Below are 24,058 nucleotides of genomic sequence, written 5' to 3'. Positions count from 1 at the left end.
TACATTAATCTGACGGATATTTCTGTTTTTTAAAGATGCGTTGTGGCTGTACCGCGAATGCAAATGCAAACAGCATCAGCATGTGTCCAGAAATCGTCTCACCATCACACAGCTCTTTTCAAGTCCCGTGTTTGAGAGCGACTATGTTTCCTGTGCTCCTCCCAGGTCAGCTGCATTTAACTCACAGACCGTAGAGAAGCAAAGGACCGTTTTTGAGCCGCATACTTATGAACAGCACTGTGAAGTTAACAGTTCTGCGGTCTCTGTACCTGCTGAGTGTGAGACTGTGAATGGTGTGTCTCCACTCCTAGACTATGCTGCTCTCCAACCTGTATATTTAGAAACGGTCTGTGTGAATGCTCCTGTGTCCGCAACGGATCCCTTTGTGCTCGGTATTACTGACTCTGACTCTGCTAAACCTGGATCTTCCTGTGCTATGACTGTTTTAGAGACTGCTACTCCTAACATGGACAGCTTAAGGCCTACAGAGTTGCCAGGAGTGACTCGCCATGAATCTCTGTTTGCTAAAACTGTGTTTGGCTCCACTAACTTGATTTTCCCAGTGTCTGTTACTGCTCCCGAACTCCGCTCTCCGCCTCCAGTTCCTGTAACCAGGGCAGCGCGGGCCCAGCTCTCCCTTGCACCCGTATCAGCTCCTCGGGTGAGGGTGGCTGAGGTCCAGCTGGTCCCTGCTTCTGTCCCCAGCCTGGCAGAGGCTCCGTTCATCCCGACTCCCGTACCTGCTCCTCGGGTGGGGTTGATGGACACCCAGCCATTGCCTGTGCCTGTTCCGGTTCCCCGGGTGAGGTCAGCCGTGACCCTGCCGACTCCTGCACCCGTCTCAGTTCCTCGGGTGGGAGCGACAGAGGTCCAGCTAGCTCCTGCTCCTACACCGGCCCCCAGGGTAAAGGCAGCCAGAGCCCAGCTCGTCCCTGCACCCGTATCTGTTTCTCGGGTGGGGATGGCTGGTGTTCGGCCAGGCCTAGCACCTGTTCCTGTTCCCAGAAGGAGAGCAACCCAGAGTCAGACACCTGCTCAACCACAAACGCAACTACCACTTCAACTGGCTTTACTATCCATAACACAGTCTGTAGCTCAGTTGTTTACACAGTTTCTTGTTTTGTCACCAGTCCAGGCTTTAGCACAGTTAGCAGCTCCATCTCCTGTTCAGTTCCACTACCTGCTGTTTCGCCATCACTGCGACATGCACCCCTGTCTTTAGCGCAGCCATCAGCTCCACAGTCTGCTCAGTCATCCGCTCCGTTACCGCCTCAGTCCTTTGCCTCATTGCCTGTTAGTTTGTCAGCTCAGTTATTGTCTCTGTCACCAGCTCAGTGCTTAGTCCAGCAACCCGTTCAGTCACTGCCCACCTCAGCTGGAAGCCTTTGTGAGCCTTCTTCGCCAGCTGAGGATTACGCGGTGCTGACACACTTTAAACTGACTGTTTGCCCTACACAGCCCCAGCCGTTGCATCCTAAGCCGGCTGTGTGCCCTGTGCCGCTACAGTCAGCGCCCGCGGTGCCAGAGGTCCCCGCACCCGCTGGCTCTGCATCCGTCTCCGCTGGGGGTTCAGGAGGACCCCTCCCGCTCCTCGTCTCCGCTGGCGGCTCTGCTCAGCCCGGCCAGCACCTCCTCGTCTCCGCTGGAGGGTCCGAGGGGCCCGTTCAGCCTCCTGTCTCCGCTGGAGGGTCCGAGGGGCCCGTTCAGTCTCCTGTCTCCGCTGGAGGGTCCGAGGGGCCCGTTCAGCCTCCATCAGCCTCTGCAGCTCCGCCTGGCCCAGCCTCAGAGTCTTCGTCCTCGCCTGGCCCAGCCTCAGAGTCTTCGGCTTCTGCTCCTCCTGGTCCAGCTTCAGCCTATGCCTCGTCTGGTCCTGCCTCGTCTGGTCCTGCCTCGTCTGGTCCTGTGCCCACCGGGCCTCGGCCAGTACGCCTGACACTGGAGAGCCACCGCTGCCTTCCGCGCGGCCGGCCCCCTGAACTGCTCCGCCTCCTTCGCCGCCGCCGCTGCCTTCCGCGCGGTCGGCCCCCTGAACTGCTCAGTATCCTTCGCCGCCGCCGCTGCCTTCCGCGCGGTCGGCCCCCTGAACTGCTCAGTCTGCTCCTTCGTCGCCGCCATTGCCTTGCGCACGGCCGGCCTCCGGACCAGCTCTGTCACCTGTGCCACCCGCCTGGTCGGCCCCCCGACCGTGTGACCCCCTGAACTTTTGTGCCGGTGGGCTCTGGGTCGGCCCCCTGAACTTTATTTGAACTATGGTCTTGTGCTCCTGTGTTTTCTGTTGTTCGTTTTTGTTTCCTGTTCTGGTCCCTCCGTCCTGGTCCCCCGCCTCCCGCCCTGGGTGGGGTGTTTTCTGTTTTGCTTGTGTTTTGGTTCCTGGGTTTGGGCTGTCGGGTGCCAGCCTTTAAGGGGGGGGGGGTGATGTCATGGACCCGGGCCATGTGGGCCCGGTATTCTCGGTTTTTGTATGTTTTGTATTTCATCCCCTAGTCATGCCTTGGTTCCTAGGTTCTTCTGTTAAGATGTTCCTTATTTGGTTACCTCCTGTGTGCCCCTGTGTAACTGTGAGCCCTCGTGTTTTATTCCATGTCTTCCTCAGCCCGTTATGTCTGTGTTTTTCCCCGTGCTCTCTCTCCTCCTGTTTGAACCTCTGTACTTCCTGTTTGACTCTGCCTGTCTCCCGTCAGTGTTATGTTCACCCCGCCCTGTCTCGTTATGGTTATCTGTGTCAGCTGTGTTCCCCGTGTGTTCCCACTTTCCTCGTTAACCCTCTGTGTATTTCTGTCTGCGTCTCCCTCTGTTCGGCGTCGCGTTCTCCCTCATGTTGTGTGGATCTTCCTGTGTCTACCTGCGAGTGTTAGTTTACTTTTCCCCAGTTTAGTTTTGTATTTCCTGTGTTCTGCCGTGCCAGCATTAAAGCTGTGTTTCTCGAGTTCATCCCCGTGTCTGTGAGTTATGCATTTGGGTCCTCCTCCTGCTTGCCACACAGCGATCCATGACAACGATATTGTGCAGCACGCAAGATAGACAGCGCACAATGTGCTTTGAGGCAGCAGCCAAGAAAGCTGTAGTCCGCGTCTGTGAACACCTGTGTGTACACCTGTGTGCATACCTGTGTGGATCAGCATGCTTGTTTTCCAAAGATTTCTCCATGTAATGATCTGCTAGGGAGTGTGGGGAGCCATAGCCCCGTCCCCCAGGGCATGAAGCAGGTATGGAGGAGATCCAGGCCCCAGACATCCCGAGGCCCCAGAGTACGAGGACCCGAGGAGGACCACCAAAAGGGGGGGAACCATGCCACCCTCCTGGGAAGAGCTGAGTAGAGCCCCAAACGAGAGGTCACCCAGCAGCTACGGAGCAGAGGCCAGAGGGGGTTGCAGTGGCGTGCCCGCGGGCTCTGCCAGCAGCCAGCTGTGCCAGAGAGGACCGAGTTTCAGGCCCAGAGGCCAGAGGCCTGAGGGCACCCCACCCCCCGGAAGGGGCCCAGCTGGGCCACAGGAGCCAGGCCCCGCCAATCGGCAACCAGGAGTGAGCCGGTACATACATGAGCGCCCAGCCCCAGTCGACTTCTCAATAGCTTTGGCTCATTTCTCGACACAGATCGGACATCCTCATCATTCTTGGTGCTTTTGTCAAAATAAACCTGGATGGTTGATCACAACAACATGGTCCACCTGCAAAAGCTCATATTTCCCCTAAAACAGTTCCCTCATGTGTCAAAACTACATTTCTTTCTAATCTGAATAGTCAGTGCCCCCAAAATGCATCATCCCTTTGGTATTGTGTGAGTACTGCCATACAAAATGTTTAGATGTTTTGTCACTATGGCAACAATATACAACAGAAAAGAGTAGCCTCCAAGGTTTGACATCACAGATTGCACTCACACTACCAAGGAAATTATAACCATTTTTTATTCACACGCAAAGAAAGTTTCATACATATGTAAAAAGAAAAAGTACATTACAGTAGCAAATTGTATGAACACAAAATCAAAAAACAAGGACTTATTCAGTGGTCGCTGTACTCATTCTCCCGCTCTTGTCCACTGTCTTCACCCTCCTGATTATTTACACACTGTTGTCCGTCTGGCCACAGATTCTCGTCCACATCACAGCGGATACTTTCTCTTGCGATGCAACGAGGGAAGAAACGGCGTGCATGCTGCAACCATCCCCTGCATTGATGGTTGCGGCATGCACGCCCCTGGGACGGCTGATCCTGAGCATGATGCTCTCCACCTCCAAGCAGAAAAAAAAACTCCTCTATCGGATTGAGGAAAGGAGAGTAAGGTGGTAGGAACCCCATGACCATCCTTGGATGCGTTGCAAACCAGCCCCTAATGAGTGGGCTATGGTGGAAATTGACATTGTCCCACACAATTACATAAATGGGTAGGTGAGGTCCTATGAGACCTCTCTCATTTTCAGGGATAAAATCGGTATAAAGGCGATCCAAGAAGATGAGGAGCTTGTTTGTGTTGTATGGGCCAAGACTGGGGATGTGAGTGGCCACACCATTTTCAGAAATGGCAGCACACATAGTTATATTGCCCCCTCGCTGACCTGGGACATCCACTGTGGCCCAGTGGCCAATAATATTACGGTCTTCGGCCCTTGGCCAGGTTGAAGCCAGCTTCATCCACGAACACCAGGATGTGAGGGGTCTCATGTCCTTCCAATGCCATTATTCTCTAAAATAGAGTAAAGAACATAAAATCAGTCATACAGAAGAGTCATATACTACAGTTAGACAATTACATGTTCTCCCCCACAGGTTCAAAATACTACAGGCCACTGATAGGCCTATGAGGAAGTACTGCAGGGGTATTTGATAGAAAGGGGAGTGGGAAATACTGATGACTTACTGAGATGTTACAGTAAAACCTACAGTATTAGATAGATTTGATAAGGATTATAATGAGAATTGTATCATACAGTAAACTGCAGTTTTCTGTTGAAATTGTTGAAGTCAGATGAAGCAAATACTGATTCTGAAAGCAGGTAAAGGAGGTATTGAAACCAAATAAGTGAACTACTGCTTACTGTGATTACAGGTAAGGTTATAATGAGAGACAACCAGTAACTGACTTACATTTGCATACTGGTAGTGCAGCTCCTTCACTCTGTCAGAGTTCCTCTCAAATGGTACCCTGTAGATTTGTTTCATTGTCATCTGATGCTTCTTCAAAACCTGTGATGTCAAACCCGGAGATGCTTATTGTGTTTATATTCTGGAATATATGATTGTCCTGAAGGATGGAATCACGGATCTGTCTCAATGTGATGGCATTATTTGCCATCACCATGTTACAAATCTCTCTTTCCTGTTGTTCAATGAGCAGTTTTCCTCTGCCACCCACGCGAGGTTGTCGTGGAATACAGTAAGTTACCAGTGTAATTGTATTATTGTTTTACTCACAGTAACTTCACTGCGAAAGGTGTGGATGACGGAGGAGACTGTAGATCGAGGCACATTAGGCTGCACTCGACGACCTGCCTCTGCCATTGTGAGGCCATGGTTTATGACGTGGTCTATAATTGTGGCCCGAATTTCATTCGGGACAGCACAGTGTCTTCGCGCACCTCGGCCTCTTCCCCCTATTCCTCCACCACGCATTCTCAGTCTTCTCAGTCTTCTCCTCCTCCTCCTCAAGGAAGAACGTCCCCTTGTCCGTTTGCTTGGCCTTGTCTATCCATGTTCAGAGATCGGACTGGCTCTGGTCAAGCTCTATATATCTGTGTTTGGCAGCACACAATCATGGAACACACCTGTGTGTGACACTCCCCCTTCGTTAGTCTAGTTTCACCTGACTGTCAATGACTGTCATCAATTTATCAAATATTCAAAGAAATTCATATATGGTATTCATGGTATTATGTTCTTGACCAATTTTGACAATTGAACAGACAGTTGTGCATGCGAGTACTTATACAATGAAATCATGCTGACATGTTTTGGAGAGAATGATCATTAGACTGAGAATCAACTAATCAGTTTAGATCTACAAGATCTATTCATTTGGAAAATGTGCTAAATGTGGGCTAACTGTATAACTGTAGGCTACTTGTACTTAATCATTTGCAAAGATGCACTGAGACAATTGAGACATGTACTAAGGCATTTGCCATTTGATAAAATGAATGAGAAATGCCATTCTGTTGTGAACATTTGCCAAGAGGTTTGGAGGTTTGTCCATGTTCTGTTTCAAGAAATGAGCCAAACCAATGGAGAAAAACTGTAATCCAGCAATGCATGATTTTATCCACTGGATGGATGGACGGATGGACGGACGGATAGATGATGGACAAATGGATGGATGGACGAATGGACATACGGACGGATGGATGGATGATGGATGCATGGATGGATGGATGGATGGATGGATGGATGAATGGATGGATGGATAGATGATGGACGAATGGATGGATGGATGGTTGGGCGGATGGACAGACAGACGGATGAATAGATGGATGGATGGATGGATGGATGGATGGATGGATGGATGGATGGATGCATTGACTGATGGATGGATGGATGGATGGATGGATGGATGGATGGATGGATGGATGGATGGATGGATGGATGGATGGATGATGGATGGATGACTGATGGATGGATGATGGATGAATGGATGGATGGATGGATGGATGATGGATGGATGGATGATGGATGACTGGATGGATGGATGGATGGATGGATGGATGGATGAAAGGTGCTTCAAAGTTAGATTTTATTGATAAAGGCAGCATACAGTGTACATTTGATCCCGTCACCATGACTACAGACACCGGACTTTAAATTGGATCTGCATAGGCTGATTTTAATTGCACTGAATCTTCATAAAAACAAGTGAGAGAGCACGCTGAAAGATTAGAGGGTTTATCGTGTCTTCTGGGAGCCCAGGTGAGTCATTCTTTATTGACACACAGAGCCGCAGGTTAAAAAAGAAAAGGGCGAGACACCAGAGGCAGTATCAGAGAGAGCAGCTGCTGTCTGTCTGTCAGAAGCTGCAGATCAATCAGCTCTGCTCTGAGGACTCAGATAAAACTCTTCATTGTGATGTCATTTAGTCATGCTGAGAAACTGGTTCACCTGTCCTGTTCTTTGATGGTAATGTGTTGTTAGAGGCATCCTCTCATCACTGCATGTAAACACTTGATTATATGCAGACCGATCTGGGCATTTAGTGCACAACAAACAGAGAAATGTGACATACTTCAGATAAACTCATATATATATATATATATATATATATATATATATATATATATATATATATATATCTGAAGTATGTCACATATATATATATTTCCCCATGGGGATCAATAAAGTATCCATTATATATGCTGGGTGTTTTGTTTTTTTTATATTAAAAACAAACACCCAGCACACCCAGCACACCCCTGCGGGCGGTTTGTCCTTCAAGCTCGGGTCCTCTACCAGAGGCCTGGGAGCTTGAGGTTCCTGCGCAGTATCTTAGCTGTTCCCAGGACTGCGCTCTTCTGGACAGAGATCTCCGATGTTATTCCCGGGATCTGCTGGAGCCACTCGCCTAGCTTGGGAGTCACCGCACCTAGTGCTCCGATTACCACGGGGACCACTGTTACCTTCACCCTCCACATCCTCTCGATCTCTTCTCTGAGCCCTTGGTATTTCTCCAGCTTCTCGTGTTCCTTCTTCCTGATATTGCTGTCATTCGGAACCCCTACATCGATCACTACGGCCGTCTTCTTCTGTTTGTCTACCACCACTATGTCTGGTTGGTTAGCCACCACCATTTTGTCCGTCTGTATCTGGAAGTCCCACAGGATCTTAGCTCGGTCATTCTCCACCACCCTTGGGGGCATCTCCCATTTTGACCTCGGGACTTCCAGGTTATACTCGGCACAGATGTTCCTGTACACTATGCCAGCCACTTGGTTATGGCGTTCCATGTATGCCTTGCCTGCTAGCATCTTGCACCCTGCTGTTATGTGCTGGATTGTCTCTGGGGCATCTTTACACAGCCTGCACCTTGGGTCTTGCCTGGTGTGATAAACCCCAGCCTCTATGGATCTTTTGCTCAGAGCTTGTTCCTGTGCTGCCATGATTAGTGCCTCTGTGCTGTCTTTCAGTCCAGCTTTGTCCAGCCACTGGTAGGATTTCTGGATATCAGCCACCTCCTCTATCTGCCGGTGGTACATACCGTGCAGAGGCCTGTCCTTCCATGATGGTTCCTCGTCTCCCTCCTCTTTCTTGGGTTTCTGCTGCCTGAGGTATTCACTGAGCACTCGGTCAGTTGGGGCCATCTTCCCAATGTATTCTTGGATGTTCATTGTCTCATCCTGGACTGTGGTGCTGACACTCACCAGTCCCCGGCCCCCTTCCTTCCGCTTAGCGTACAGCCTCAGGGTGCTGGACTTGGGGTGAAACCCTCCATGCATGGTAAGGAGCTTTCTTGTCTTTATGTCAGTGGCTTCTATCTCCTCCTTTGGCCAGCCTATTACCCCAGCAGGATACCTGATCACGGGCAGGGCGTACGTGTTGATGGCCCGGATCTTGTTCTTACTGTTCAGCTGACTCCTCAGGACTTGCCTGACCCTCTGCAGGTACTTGGTGGTTGCAGCTTTTCTAGCGGCCTCTTCATGGTTCCCATTCGCCTGCGGGATCCCCAGGTACTTGTAACTGTCCTCTATGTCTGCAATGTTGCCTTCTGGTAGTTCAATCCCCTCAGTTCTGACTACCTTCCCTCTCTTTGTTACCATCCAACTACACTTCTCCAGTCCGAACGACATTCCAATGTCATTGCTGTATAGCCTGGTAGTGTGGATCAGTGAATCGATGTCTCGTTCACTCTTGGCATACAGCTTGATGTCATCTATGTACAGGAGGTGGCTGACAACTGCTCTTCATTATTAAACATTTGCACATAAATGAGTGACGTCATATTCAGTACTTACTTTTGACAGTTCACTCTTCTTCTGCCGTATTTTGCGGCAAAATTATATACACACTTAAAATGCGTACTTCAAGCGTGCAGACAGTGAATTGGGATACAGCCCATCTCTATGTTTAGCTAGTGACTTCCTTTTTTATTTTGGTAGTCTTAGGTTTACTTCCCCTGTTTTTGTAAGCTTGATTAGCTTCAGCTGTTTCCTGTTACCTTGGTGTGTCTCTCAATTGCACAGCCTAGGCTTGTCAGATCATCTGTCTCCCTGTATGTTAATTTAAAATGAGGTACTCAGCACTGAAACAGTGACTTTAACGTAACCAGGTACATGAAGAAGTAAGAATAAAAGTATTAACTGTCCCAATTAATGTCATCGAGCTGTTTGTTAACAGCGATGCTTTCTTTTAACCTCCAGAACCATCACCACACACATTAAATTTGGAGAGTTTGGTGACAGCCAGCTTTATGAGAGCTCTCGTTTGGAATAACTGACACTAAACTTTATGTAACCGCTGTTTACAGTGTTTGGCATTTGACCTTTTCTGGTGTAATGCTCCAGTTTATACGTGTGCAGTCATCCATCAGACGCTGACAGTTAAACAGTGAACGCTATCTCAGTGCAGCAGAGGGCATCACTGGACAATGCTGGCCTTAGGTTCAGAGTGTGTGTGTTTGTGCGTATGTCTGTGTGTCAGGGATCGCTGGTCGCAGGGATTTCGATCATTTCATTCGGTCCAAGCAAAAGCGTTATCTAAGCTGCACAGATGAACAGTGGAGCGCTGCAGACATGGAAGGTGCTGAAGAGATAAAAACAATAGAAGTAAATAGAAATGTGCAACAATGAGTTTTATTTTTGCACGCGGTCTTTGAAGGAATCACCTCTGTATGTCTCATTCCTCACACTTTCATCCCAAATCTGACTTAGATGTGGTTTTTAGCTCCAAATCTGGGGACTGCGTGTCGGTGGGTAAAATTAGACCGTCACCTCAGTCATGATTAGAGATTATGCTGCAATCAGGCCATGCACTAATGATTTCCAATTCTCGGTCTCAGATGATTTTAAAGGGAAATGGGGATGACATTAAAGAGCCAGTGTGGGTTTTTTAATGCATAATGAATATGAGTCGATTATAAAGTTTAGTGAATGAGTCTGTGGTGCGTTTGGAGGAAGCTGCTGGCATTTAAAGCTAAATTTGATTTGTAATTATATAATTATGAGATTTGACTGGAGACATGTTCAGAGCTCAGTGTCAGCTTTTTTTCCAAGTTACTGTCCTCTCAGGAGGCCTAGATATGTAAACCATATTTTATTTCTCGCTCCATTGCTGAGTTCAGATGGTTTTGATGTATTTGCACTTTAGATTTGATGCATTGAGAGACGGAGACGGGCAGGCAGGTGACCGTCAAAGGCAAAGCCTGCACAAGTGTCCAGAACAGCTTCAGCGTGCTCTAACATCAGCTCTCCAAGTGGAGCATTGGTGATCGTCTAGAAATCTAGAAGAGTCTGCCACACTCTTCAGGTTTGTTGTAGCATGAAGGACGCGAAGACTGCTTGCTCTCACTTTACATTCGTGGACCACATTTGATGTGAACTATTAGATAATAACGTAGTAACCTATGAAACACATTTTTGTGTGAAAATGTTCACTCATAAGGAAAAGTCAGTTTGCAGCTGACCTGCAGATACTGACCAAACTGAGAAAAACAGCTGGAATGTAGTCAAATCTACAGCAGCTGCACCTCTAGAGTTTGAGCTAAAAACAGCAGTCAGTATTTCTTTAAGGAAAGCTAATTTAACTTTTCTATAGTGTCTGTGTCTTTTTTTTTTTTCAATAGATTTCAATGTCAATGGTAACTTTCATGTCCCCAGTGGAAAATTGATTTGCAGTCTGTCCATACAGAGAGACAAAAAACAAACAAACACAACACACACACAATACAAAACACAAATGACACTCTATGTCTCTTTGTCTTCACTGCAGGCACTATTTTAATAGCTTTTTATTGTGTATATTTTATGTGCATGCTTTTATTTTGAAAATTTAGCATCACATCATACCTGCATGTTTTCCAATCAAGGAAAAAGTTCTGATAACTTTATGCATTTTTGGTCAAACTAAAAACTTTACCTTCACCACACTGTTAACTGAAACGTGCGTGTGAAATCTTTGTTAACCAGCTAAACCAGGTTTAATCCACATGTCTATTGTATTTCTTCGTGAAAGTAAGAAAGAAACGATGGAGCTCTGAGCCGTTCGGCTGACCTTTGCGGGTGGTTTACAGCCTGGACAGACCTGTAGCAGCTCCACCTGGACCGCAGGACCCTGAGCTGTATGTAGACTCTTATCTCTTATCTGGATCTTAAATAGTTTGGAGTAACCTGAGATGTAAGCAGAAACACCCCGGTAGCATGTACTGTAGGATGGCAGATACAGTCGAGAGACGAAGCACAGTTCAAACCAAAAAACCAGAAAAAAGCAAATAGTTGTAAAAACAGTGGGCCCATGGCCTCCGTCACATAAACACACTGAGGTTTGAGTTTACTTGCTGAGCTGTGAACCATTTTTAGCGGTGCAATCCCTGCAAGCATCTCCTGGATCAGCTGACCTGCACGGTGGCCACAGGTAACACTTACCAACCACTGAGGTTTACTCTAAAAAAAGACATGTCTGTGATTTTAAATGACAGACTGGATCCTCCAGACCCAGCCTGACGATGTCTGAAGGTGAACAGTTTCATCACGTAGATAAAGCGTGGACGTATAAATTCCAGAGTGACCCCGCCCTGCCGCTCTGTGGTCCTGTCACGTCCACACCATCCTCTCAGCCTCTGGCTCCGAACGATGCTTTTCGTAAGTCAGCGTACTGACACGGGCTGCAGAGACTTGCCTTTGGCCTTCAGAGGACTGCTGCGACAGCTCTGCTCCCATTACTTACACGGTTTACACGTGAGCTACAGATGTGTACAGCTGTGGTCTGAGACATCAGGAGTCCAGAGATAACCAAAGAGCAAAACTGAATTCATGTGTGCAGGAAACTTATGATCACTTTGCTCCTCAGACACTTTAACACAGTCGTGTCCGCTCTGCCTCTGCTTCAGGCTCGTCCTCGTCTGCAGAAGGTGAAGCTGCTCAGAGCTGGAAACAGGAAACTTAGAGGGTGATTCGTTTGATCTGTTTCACCTGCTTGCTGTGTGTCTGTGCACTAACATATGAGTTTTAAAGTCCATTCATTACTTTTCATGTTATAATGTTGGACACAAGATCTTCACTTTGATCCTGGTTTGTAGGAGAGGCTGAATCCACAGACCAGAAATAAACTAGATTATTGTTCAAATGATTGTTTTAATAATCTGTTGTGGGAAATCATATTTTTCATGTTTTTCTTTCTGCCCCCGGGTAATCTAAAGGGTCAGTCCACCCAAATCACTCAGCAATGCACCCGTTTGCTCGTTAACTTGGAACTGCAGGATTTTTAAAATGAATCAGAGTAATTGTGTTTGATCTCGGGGTGACAGGAATATATTACCAGTTTTTACACTGCCCTCTATTTCATCACCGATCTGTGGAAACGGATGTGTGAGATCTTGAATGAAGGGAGCAGTGTGCTAAAGTTTAACACGGAGAGTGAAACATGGAAATCAGCGGCATGTAAAAATGTGTTTTCCATAAATATTTGAGCTGTTTTCCTGTTTTGATTCAGCGCCCTCCTCTTCCTCCCCGCCGCTGCTCCTCGCTCGTTCACTTCACAAGGGCACGCCACTGAACCACAAAGCCATCTGGCTCCGTGTAATCTACTTCAGAACAGGCCGATCTGATGCAGTTTAGACAGATGTAGAATGGTCCAAATCAGACGAGGAAGCCAAACAACATGAGAGGGTCATTTCACAGAGAAACACAGCGAGCAGCCGTGGCCTCGGGGCTCAGATGCCAGCTTGTGACCAGAAGGTCGCCAATGAAATCCCCCAATCTGCACAAGATGGGAAAGGGGAGCGTCCAGTCCCAGAGGATGCTGCAGTGCAGAAATTAGCACTCGGATTAAAGTCAGAGGAAAAAAGAGGAACGCTTCGACTCAACTGTTTGACTGGCAGCAAGCGTGTGTGCAAACAGAAAAGACTGACACAGAGGAGAGACGAGTACAGAACGAGACTGAGCAGACTCCGTTCTGTTTCTGGCAGCATGCCAGAGGATTTCCAGGTCACCGCGTCTTCCACAGCGATGGGAGTATGATGAGAAATGAAGGTGAAGTAATAATCAGCATCCCCGCTGCTGTCTGGAGAAGTGATACCTCCAGACTGATGCTTGCATTCCTCAGAGATTTAACCTCTGAGGTCATGTGACATTCATACACAGAAAACCTTCATGTAGATTTTTACACCTGAGATCATTCAGAAAAAAATAAATAAATTACCAAAGTCCTGAATTCAGGGTGAAAACCAAGATCGTTCCTTTCCAAATGTCTGTCAGTGTCTGTGCTGACAGCGGGTACAGTCTACGCCAGGGGCCCCCAATCCCGGTGTCCTGCAGGTTTTAGATCTCACCCTGGGTCAACACACCTGAATCACAGGATTAGTTCTTTACTAGGCCTCTGGAGAACTTCAAGACATGTTAAGAAGGTAATTTATCCATTTAAATCAGCTGTGATGGATCAAGGACACATCTAAAACCTGCAGGACACCGGCCCTCGTGGACTGGGATTGGGGACCCCTGGTCTGCGCCCTCTCTGGCAGCCACATTTCTTTAAACAGTCAGTGAGGTGCTGGTTGTGTCTGACTGATGGGGAATTGCTGACTTTTGTTGTGTGCAGGTGTGTTGCTTGTGCAATACTGATGTGCAGAAAAGCTCCACACACTCAGCAACAGCCCAAAACGTTTTGGCTGATGGTGTGGAACCTCTAAACGCTGATGGGAAACTGTGTTTTTTTGGCTTACAGTTGAGCTGGAATGCTCAGACGTGACCTGTTGAAATCCTATTCCTCCACGGGGTATGCCTGCTCCCCACATTGTTTCAGTCCAATATAAACGGGGGCAGAGTGCTGTTAAACACCAGCTTCAATGTTTTTTGACAAACCGGTGAGTCACCAAGCAGCAGAGGAGCTGCCGTGGCATTTATGGTCTGATGGAGGTGGAGAGAGAGCCAGACAGAAAACTCTGAAGCTGGACTCCTCGTTTAATCGAGTTTGGTCTCACATTATGAGATGCTCTGCTTATGGGTGACTCAGGCAGACGTGCACTCAGATGACGGGCGTTTTTGATTTGATGGTGTTGCCCTTTTCTGTTTTCTTCAGTTGTCTGTATATGCTGTGATCTTATTCTCCTCCTAATTTCTGGTCATATATGTGCTGTTACTCTGGTACATGTTCATGTCAAATATAGCCGAGGTTTCTATTCAAACACAAAAAGATTCAAACGCAGGACACAGTCAAGAGATTTAAAGCTTTCATACTCAGGTCGAGTCTCCTCGCAGCAGGTGAGTTTCTCCTCATTTTCTCCAGGAAAGAGTTCCAAGTTTCCAAGCAGGTGAGCAAGTGAAGGCAGGCGGGGTGAGACGGGGTAAGGCAGGTCACAATGAACAATCACCAACAGGTGTCCTGAGAGGAAGGAGGAGACGAGCAGGTAAGCACAGGACTCAGGTCTGCAAACACACAGGTAAGTTTTCACAGAGTAGTAAGCTGTACAGCAGCTCTCTAACTGTTAGAGAGCTGCTGGATTCCTCTCCTTAAATGGTGCATGTTGCTGCATGGGGATTGTTACTTTCAAATGTAATAGGCTACAGATTACTAGTTACTTTGTCAAAAAGCTAAATACTGGTGCACCTACATTCTGATTACTTTTCAAACAAATGAATTATCATGTTTTTGAGCTTGTTTGTTTAATTTTTTTTTCCTCGGTGGAAATAAATTCCTGCACTGGTATATGATTATGATCCAGAAGGAGTCACTGCTAAAAGATGCTCCTGATCTTTGAGAACTTTCTTCTGCTCTCACCTTTTCTCACCTATCCCACCTGCTGATGTGAGCCCTGAAGGTTTACCCAGAATCCACTTTGTGAAGGTTCCTGCAGTGAATTATCTGAAACAGATTAAACATAACGCTGGCTTCTGCTCCACTACATCACAGACATGAAGCTGCTGCAGTGTATTCAGACCCTGATGGATCCATCACACTGATGATCACAGCTGCTCAGAGAACACAAACCAGCTTTAGTCTTCAGACTGGGACTCTTGCAGTAAAAATCATTTGGTTGTAGTTTTTTAAAAGTGTAGGTAAGTCAGAGTCATCTGTAGATGAATTAGGATTAATATTAATGTAATGTGTCTTTTACTATTATTCATCTGTTTGTTATTGATTGAATGTTTGTCTCATTCTCCCATTATATGCTGCTACACTATTTTATTCATTGCGCGACGTATGTCACTTGTATTGATAGGTATGTTATTTTTATTTTATTTTATTGTATTTTAGTTTATTGTATAGTATTTTATTCTATTCTATTCATGTGCACTCATTTTTTTCTTTTCTTTCCTCCTGCCGCAGTGAGCATGTTCATGACAAAAGAATTTCCCTCAGGATAAATAAAGTTCTTATCTTATCTTAAATGTGTTCTTCAGAACTGAAAATTTCACGTACCTATCATCTGTATGTAGTTGGAGTGCGTGTAAATATTCACAGTATGAATGTAACATTTGCATGGTTTCATTAAATACATTATACTTAGAGAGACTGCGGCACCCACGGTGTGGGATGGAGAGATTTCGCAGGTCTTTCCTCCCCACTGCTGTCAGACTCCATAATAAAGACTTTAACTGATCAAGCACACACATCCATACATATGCAATAATACTAAGTGCAATAATCCTTTCTGTCATCGTTGTATTTTTACTCAGTTGTATATAGTATTTGTATTTGTATTCTATTTTTATCTTATTGTATATTTATTTTATTTTATTCTACTGTATATAGTATATTATTTTATTCTATTCTGTACAGTTGTGTACTGTATTTATTCTTATTGTATTCTAATTTTTGCCTCATAACTTTTGCACTGTCCACTCCTGCTGTGACAAAACAAATTTCCCACGTGTGGGACTAATAAAGGTTATCTTATCTTATCTTATCTTATCTTATCTTATCTTATCTTATCTTATCTTATCTTATAGAGTAAAGTTTCCATGAGGGGCACAGGGGGAAACTTATTCCAGATTGACTGATATTGTTAATTACAACCAGTGGTTTGACAGAGTGTAATGGAAACGCACTAAAACTACAACTCTGTTCTTCTCTGTAAAGCTAAAATCGTCATTGTTTTCAGCCTGACTGAAGAATACAAACCTTCACATGACCGTAGTCTGTAATTAAATTCCGGCAGTCTGTCTCCATCTAGTGTACGAGTAATAGAAAAACAACGTCATCGCTGATTGGCTTAAATTGCGATGTGCTCGTTTCTGATTGGCTAGCAAAATCTTTACCGTCTACAAAAGCCTTCCGTATGGGAACGCGGACAGCTTAACGTTTCATCTTCGTCATTATATTTTATTGTATCTCACCAATCAAAGCCTTTGTACCTGTTTGGTTTTATATTTAATGAGTGCAAATTTCAAAGGATGGAGAATGACGCCGAACAATCGTCGGGGTGATTATAAATGTGGCATTTTGTTGTTTCAGTCCGGATGAGAACAGCGGACGGACCAGTTTATGGCGTTTAGAGGAAGAAGCTTGGCGGTGAGAGTTTCTCTCGGTGCTGTTCGGGTAAAATGGGAGGCTGCAGAGCGTTTCGGGGCTCAGCGTTGCTCTTCGTGCTGCTGGAGCTCTCTCTGGTCTGCTGTGACATCACGGACGGAAACGCGGAGCACCTGAAGCGGGAGCACTCGTTAACGAAGCCGTACCAAGGTAGGGGCGTTAGCCCGGGAGCTAACCCGCAGACTCGGGGACGTCTCCGCGGCTTCTCGGGCCCAGCGGAGGCTCCGAGCCGCCTGCATGTACACTCATCTTACACTGAATGTTTACGGGCTTTTAAAGACCGTGTGGCAGAGTGTCCTCCTGCGGGGTTAAAAGCCCCAAAACATTCGCTGGTGGGGAGCTGGAAGATCGATAGTTCCTGACAGGAAAACACACCAAATATGACTCACTTGTATCAGGAAGCTACACACAGATTATTAAGTGATAGGCTGCAGTCAGCATGAACTAGTTTCTTCGCATCGCTAAGGTTAGAGATTTGCGCAAGTGAAGAAAATCAGTCCTACATATTTGTGTAATGGCGCACTGCGAGACATATCCTAGCATGTCTGCTTCATCGCATGAAAATATTAATATTCACAGAAACGGGAATAAATCGAAGATCGTCTCGGTGAATACTAAAATCGTTCTGCATGTCTGAGGCTGCTTTTAATCGAATAATTCGGACTTCACTGAAGAAAGTCTGCTGATATTTACTGGATCTGAGCATGTTCACGTGTGTACAGTATCTCTCTCTCACACACACTCACACACACACACCAGTCTGTGGTCACTCAGGTTCATGTGCAGATTTATTCTCAGGCAGGATCGATCTTCTGGTGGGCAGGTGTAAGATGACAGGTGCTTTGAGTGCTCAGAGTAGCAGTGTCCTTTATAAGAAGCAGGAGACACCGAACTGCTTGTCAGAGCTGCTTCATGCTGATCTCCCTCCACATCTGAGTTTTTGCTTCAGCGGCTTTCCTGCAGCCACGCTTCATTTGGCCTGCCAGTATCTGTCAGCTGCCTCAGCAATGTACGAGAGGAACATGGTCCACTCAGACTCGCTGTCCTTCAGAATGCTGTTGAGGTTCTGCTGGCGCTGGGAATTGTACATCCTGAGGACCAGGACCTCTGCCAGATGCTCACAGCACACCCTGACTATGTATATGGGTATGAGCATCCTCCCCCACCACCTGATCCAACTCAGCACCAGGCAGTGATCAGGTGACAGGTCAGCTCCTTCCTTCAGCCAAGTGTCCAGAACATACGCCCCAGATCTGGTGATACGATTACAGAATCAATCACAGACCTGCAACGTAGGGCGCCCTGGTGCCACATGCACTTACGGACATGTTTAAACATGGTGTTCAGCACAGACACACCATTTTAGCAAACCGGTCCAGTGACAGATCGGGCTGTTCCTCCTGATCATACTGCTTCAGCGCACAGCTGCCCTTCAGGTGACAGATTCCAGAGCCCATGAAGTGCTCTAACATGAGTCAGACATGTTACAGCTGACCCCTACAGCGCCTCCTGCAGGCAGTGATGCTGCAACCGATTGATTAAATAAATAAATAATTCTGCATATCATCAGCAAACAGTTGATTTTCCTTTCCAAGTTTACCAGGCGCATGTTAGTTAGTTCTTCTACAAAATCAGCTCCACCCTCCCTGTTGAGCGTGTAAGGATGTCTGATTACAGAGTTCAACCAGGAGTCAAACCATGGGAGTAAAAAATTCACACATGGTGTAAGTGGCTCACAGAGTTCAAAAGAAGCTTTAAAAGTGCCTCGGTGTGAGTCCTCCAGATTAGATTGAACACTCTTTAATGTCATTATGCAAGTTTAACAACATTATGATTACATCTTAATCCAAGAGTGTAGCCACGCTGGTATGTGTAGTGTAGCCACATTATTAGTGAGCTTTAGAAGGTGTGAATGTTTGCTGAGTGTGAAACGGGTGTGACGGTATTGACACAGCAGCGAGTCTGTGTGCTTAACCTGCTCATGTGTGTCTGAGCGTTTGCCTGTTTTTCCCGCAGGTGTCGGCAGCAGCCCATCCAGCCAGTGGGATTTCTCCGGAAGCACTTTGGTGACGAGCTCGTACGTCCGCCTGACTCCAGATGAGAGGAGCAAGCAGGGATCCATCTGGAACACCGTGGTGAGGCGAGGCGCGATCACAGAGAATCATTTAAAGTTAAAAATGTCCCCTCTCTGTGGCTGAAGCCTCCTCGCTGAGACGAGGAGTGTATAGGCTTCGACTCAGTAGCGTCTAACCCTCGGCTCGTCTCTGTGTTAGCCTTGTTACCTGAAGGACTGGGAGATGCACGTGCAGTTTAAAATCCACGGCTCGGGGAAGAAGAATCTCCACGGTGACGGCATCGCTCTCTGGTACACGAAGGACAGGCTGCACTCAGGTAACACCGGGTCTTCGCTGCGAAGGTCCGGCTGGTGTGAAGGAGCTTCATATAGAGTTTGGATTTACCCAGAATTCTCTGCTGCAACCAAACTGAGGCCTAAGAAGGCAAAGTGTAGATACTGAGCAGCCTAACCTCCCTGAAAGTGGAGCTCTTTCTCTTTGTATACGACATAACCCAGCATAGTCGTTCGAGTCGGGCTTTGCGGCGTGTTCGCGGTGAGTAAACGTATCCCTACATGCAGCTCTGTGAGGCTGAGGTACTGCGGGCCCCTTCTCGCCGGTTAACCGCTTCATGGTCAGGAGGAAAAAGCATGTAAAGTGTTGCAGCTCAGAAGGACAGCTGTAAATCCAAACCTGTGTGTGTGTGTCACTCCATACGTGTCTGTCATCTCATCACTGCTGACCTCACATAGTGTCTCGCTCACGTCTCGCCTCATCTCTGCCTCCATCCTAGGCCCTGTGTTTGGAAACCAGGATCAGTTTCTTGGCCTGGCTATTTTTTTGGATACCTTCCGCAATGACCTCCATGGGATGGATGTAAGTGTGTGTGTGTGTGTGCGTGCATGTGTGCCGAAGTGACTGACCAGCTTGTTTCTTTGCAGGGCCCGTGTTTTCCAACAGCGCCGTCTTCCACGGGCTTGCCGTCTTTATAGATACTTACTCTAACGATGATGCGACAGATGTGAGTGGCTGCAGGTTTTCCCCGTCAGCATGCTGTCTCAGTGCACAGTCTGTCTCCTCGTTGTGAAACGCTGCAGGCCTGTTGAAGTAGACCTATTTGCCGTCCTCCTTTTCAAGTCTGATTGGCCGGGGTGGGGTGGGGCTATAATGACATCTCCCCTCTATGACATCACACGGGATTACTTGTGCATACACCGACCTTATCGTTAGGAACTCTGTTCATGTTTTAATATTGAAAAGAAGATATGACAGGACATAAGGAGAAGCAGAAAAGGTCCACTTCAGCGTCAGTGACAGAATATTTGTTTGTTGTTGTGTCACCTTATCGCTGTTCTGTGTCCCTCACATAGAAAAGGCCCCGGTTTAAATAGAAATACAGTTAACAGCCATAGAGAGTCTGCAAATGTCTGAAATACAGTAAATTACATTTTTAGAACTAAATGTCTTTGATATATCTTAAATTGGACTGGATTACGATGCTAATACTGATGTTTTAGACAGTGTGTGTGTGTGTGTATTGATCAGACCAAATCGATAACAATCTGAGCTTTGCAGCCCGGTCAGTGTTTGAAATCTTTCTCTGATTTTTAAAAAACAGTCATGAAATGCTTCACAGAGGGAGCAATAAAAAAGAAACTGCTTGTGTGGGGTCAAAATGAACGCAGAAGAAGCAGGAAGACGACACAGAACGCAACCCTAATCTGAACAGCTTTCAGAGCTAATGTTGGGAATGCCCTTAGTGGGCAACTCGGGCCTCGAGGCAAGGAGAGAAAAAGCACTCGAGTGTTTAATGAGACCTTTACCCTCGTCAGAGCTCAAACGCTCAGCAGGAAGTGAACATCACTGTAACCGCAACCAACCGCCATCGCGATTTGTGCCGATTACCTCAAATGTGTCATGTGGACATGTTTTGTTTTTATGTGATGTATTTGTTGGTCTTGTCGAAGCGTGTAACGCCTGTGTAGGACTCGTGTACTGATCATTTCCTGTCCGCCGCCAGCGCTCTTTCCCGTACATTTCAGCCATGGTGAACAACGGCTCTGTGAGTTACGACCACGGGAAAGACGGCCGCTCGTCTGAGCTGGGAGGCTGCTCTGCCGAGATCAGGAACCGTGATCACGACACGTACCTCGCCATCCGCTACTCCAAAGGGCGACTGACGGTAAGTGGCCGCACCTTCGGTTTCTGCTGCGACTGCAGTTTGAGGTGGAGCGTTTGCAGTGTTTTTACCTTTGGTCCTGCCTCCCCTCTGTAACCCGGCAGGTGATGGTAGACGTGGACGACAAGAACGAGTGGAAGGAGTGCATCGACATCGGCGGAGTTCGTCTTCCCACGGGATATTTCTTTGGGGCTTCGGCAGCTACGGGCGACCTGTCGGGTAGGTCTGAGCTGCCGGCGAAGGAGGAATACTGATTGTTAAAATCGCATTCTTAAACCTCGAAGTGTTTTCACCGACTCTTCACAGATAACCATGACATCATCTCCATGAAGCTCTACCAGCTGATGGTGGAACACACGGCTGAAGAGGAGAACCTGGACTGGACGAAGATCGAGCCCAGCGTCAGCCTCCTCAAATCCCCTAAAGGTAGATTCAAATACCCAAAACTTTATTTAGAATAAAGTGCTTCAGAGTGTTTCAGCAGGGCTACAAGTGGGAGGGATGTTTCTCAGACTTTTAAAATATTCCAGTTAAAAGCACAGTTAAAACCAGATGGAGTAAACTGATGGTGGATGTTCTTCCTGCTTCTCAGACAACATCGATGATCCCACCGGAAACTTCCGCGGCACGCCTCTCACCGGCTGGAAGGTGTTCCTGCTGCTGCTCTGTGCCCTGCTGGGGATCGTGGTGTGCGCCGTGGTGGGAGCTGTGGTTTTTCAGAGGAGACAGGAGAGGAACAAAAGGTTTTACTGAGGAGGAGGAGGAGGCAGCAGAGGAGGACGAGACTGGTGTTCTTACTGGAGAGGAATAAACTGTTTCCTGATCATGGATTGAGCACTTAATGTGAATTTGTTTTCTACAGATGGTCTGAATGTTTGTATCTGTGAAGCACTGCGGGGGGGAGGTGATGATTGCAGGGTTCGATTTCCTTTCATTGACAAACTTTTGGGGGGGTTTTCTTAAAGAGAGTGTTACGCCTGCTTTTTGTTGATCAGGTGTGTTCTGCTGCAGAGAACGTGAACGTGGCTTTGATCCATGAAGATGGTTTCTTATTACAGAGGAGAGCTGGTGCTGGTTTAGTGCCGACATGTGAGGAACAAACTCGTGTAAAGAAGTCATCACAGCCAACGGGAAGGCTTCAGATTATAGTCGGAGCCTCGGGCTGCGGTCCAACAGTTCAGACATCCCTCATTTGTTTGGTTTTGCTGGACGTTAAACGTGACGAGTCTGACCGCTCCCACTCAGCCTGCTTCACAGCGATGGTGGATGGTGTTAACGTGGGTCTGCCGTGGAGACGAGAGGATCATCTTACACACATCCACATCACGTCCGTTATGTTAGGGTCAGTTTCTCGTGTTATGTTCTGCCGCAGACACGTATCAGCCTTGTAGTCGTCTCCTAGGTCTCCTCTGCCGAAGGAGGTGATAAAGGACGCTTAGAAGCTCCTTTCCTTAGTGCTGGTGGGATTCAGCGGCTCTGGTTGTGCCTGCAGCCTTCAGGAAGTTAGAGACTCATGAGGGAATAGAAGGGACTCTTTGGCCGCGGCCTGATCGATTTGATTCGTCGTTGTTTTATCCATCCAATCAGAATCATTCAGTTCAATCCAGGATTTCCTGAAAGTGTTTTTTTTTTTTTTATTTCAGAGAACAACTTTGTGTGTGTCTGTCTGTCTCTGCTCTGCTCTGATCAGTCTCCAGCCTGTCGACGCCCCCTGGTTTACTCGATGGCGTCTGTGAAGCTTCGTTCTGATGGTTAGCTGACGGTTTAGTTTAACGTCAGAGGAAACTGATAAGCTTGCCTAAGAATAAAATATTTACTGGACTCTGCTCATCGCTCATGACATAAACACGTCAGGCTGTACAAACTTTAAGGGGACGGCGAGCAGCTCGGAGGGATAGTGCGGTCACTTCCTGTTTTAACTGAAGTAGACATCGTCCTGGAAACAGACGGTAAAGTTCACAGCGAGTTGAAACATTAGAAACATTAAAGCTGTTTATGTGTTTGTGGAGAGCAGCCATTGTCAGAGTTCACATAGAGTACGGCCTTCTGTCTTCAGTTTATGTGACGGGGTGTTTGAATCATGCTCGGAGAACAAGTGTGAATAATAACTGATCATTTCTTATTTTCTCCTTTTTGTTCGTTTGGGTTTTTGCTTTGCTCACGTTTTTCTGTCATCTTTCATTCAAAGCGTTTTTATTGATTTGGTTTTTCTGCAGAGACAGTAAACTCTCCTCTCGTCACAAATAATATACTGAAATAAAAAAAATTAACCGTGAGACTGTTTGTGATTATTCCACGTCTATGACATCATTACTTTACACTCTGCTGATAGTAAAGCATCCCCCTGCCTGCAGCTCCACCCTCTCTCCTCCGCACATGCTCAGACCCTCTGATCCTGCTCACTAGAGTTGGATGTCTCCAGACCACTTTTACGTGGTCTTGGTCTCGGATCCCTCGGTCTTGTCTCTGTCTTGCTGTCTCAGATCGACATCGTGGAGATTTGGAGTCAACAGTATCCATGACACACAACGTAACGTCCGATAATGTGTCATGCGCATAAGCATCAGCTCTGAGCCGTGCTTAGAGAGTGCTTGTAGTGAATCGGAAGAGTCGACTCCCATTGAGCGAGAGCCGGCTCCTCACTTGATTTCCTTTCGCTGCTCAGCTCTCACACAGTGGCTCAGCTATGCTCCAATCCCTCCATATCGTGGCCAATCACATGCGAGGATATAGGATAATATCATTATGTGAAAAACAGAGGGTGAGAGACGCGACAGTCGAGCGTGCGTCTGTCCTCTCAGTAAGTGAGTGAGACAGTAGACAGCGGTGAGGAGGGCTGTGCGAGTGCATCTCAAAAACATATAAATATGCCTGACACCTGTAAATGAAGCAGCATCTGGCTGCAGTTTAAAGACTTGTCTCGGTCTCGTCTCGACTTTGTCTTGGTCTTGACTCGGTCTGTCTTGTCTTGGTCTCGATACCCTCTGGTCTTGGTTTAGGCGGTCTTGACTACAAGTCTACTGCTCACTGAACATCTCAGCCTCCGCCATCTCCAACCCTCACAGCAGGTCTCACCTCCACATTTAACACTTCTCTTTCTGTCATAAATCACACCTGACACTCATCTCCTGCACTTTCTCCGCCTCTCTGTGGATGTGTTGAC

The 24,058-nt window shown here is 47.0% G+C and overlaps 1 protein-coding gene across 2 annotated transcripts; it reads left to right on the top strand.

The window, feature by feature from the left end:
- Positions 1-16,428: 16,428 nt before the first annotated feature.
- On the top strand, positions 16,429-23,171 carry lman2 (lectin, mannose-binding 2). Of its 2 annotated transcripts, none has more exons than XM_085471863.1 (8): positions 16,429-16,812; positions 18,679-18,797; positions 18,936-19,053; positions 19,658-19,737; positions 20,737-20,898; positions 21,000-21,114; positions 21,202-21,321; positions 21,488-23,171. In XM_085471863.1, exons 1-8 carry the CDS (start codon positions 16,677-16,679, stop codon positions 21,646-21,648), a joined length of 1,011 nt encoding a protein of 336 aa, XP_085327989.1. In that variant the 5' UTR covers positions 16,429-16,676; the 3' UTR covers positions 21,649-23,171. The 2 variants fall into 2 exon arrangements, with proteins under 2 accessions (XP_085327989.1, XP_085327983.1); XM_085471857.1 differs by lacking the exon at positions 19,658-19,737 and adding an exon at positions 19,510-19,592 and having other exon boundaries at positions 16,432-16,812.
- The last annotated feature ends 887 nt before the right edge of the window (positions 23,172-24,058 follow it).

Source organism: Copadichromis virginalis, linkage group LG2, assembly GCF_057382275.1.
Source record: "Copadichromis virginalis isolate Kocher_CV1m ecotype Utaka linkage group LG2, C_Virginalis_male_GT1.1, whole genome shotgun sequence".
Lineage (NCBI taxonomy): Eukaryota > Metazoa > Chordata > Actinopteri > Cichliformes > Cichlidae > Copadichromis > Copadichromis virginalis.
Note: the sequence above shows the minus strand (reverse complement) of the source record. Positions and strands in the feature narration are given on the sequence as shown.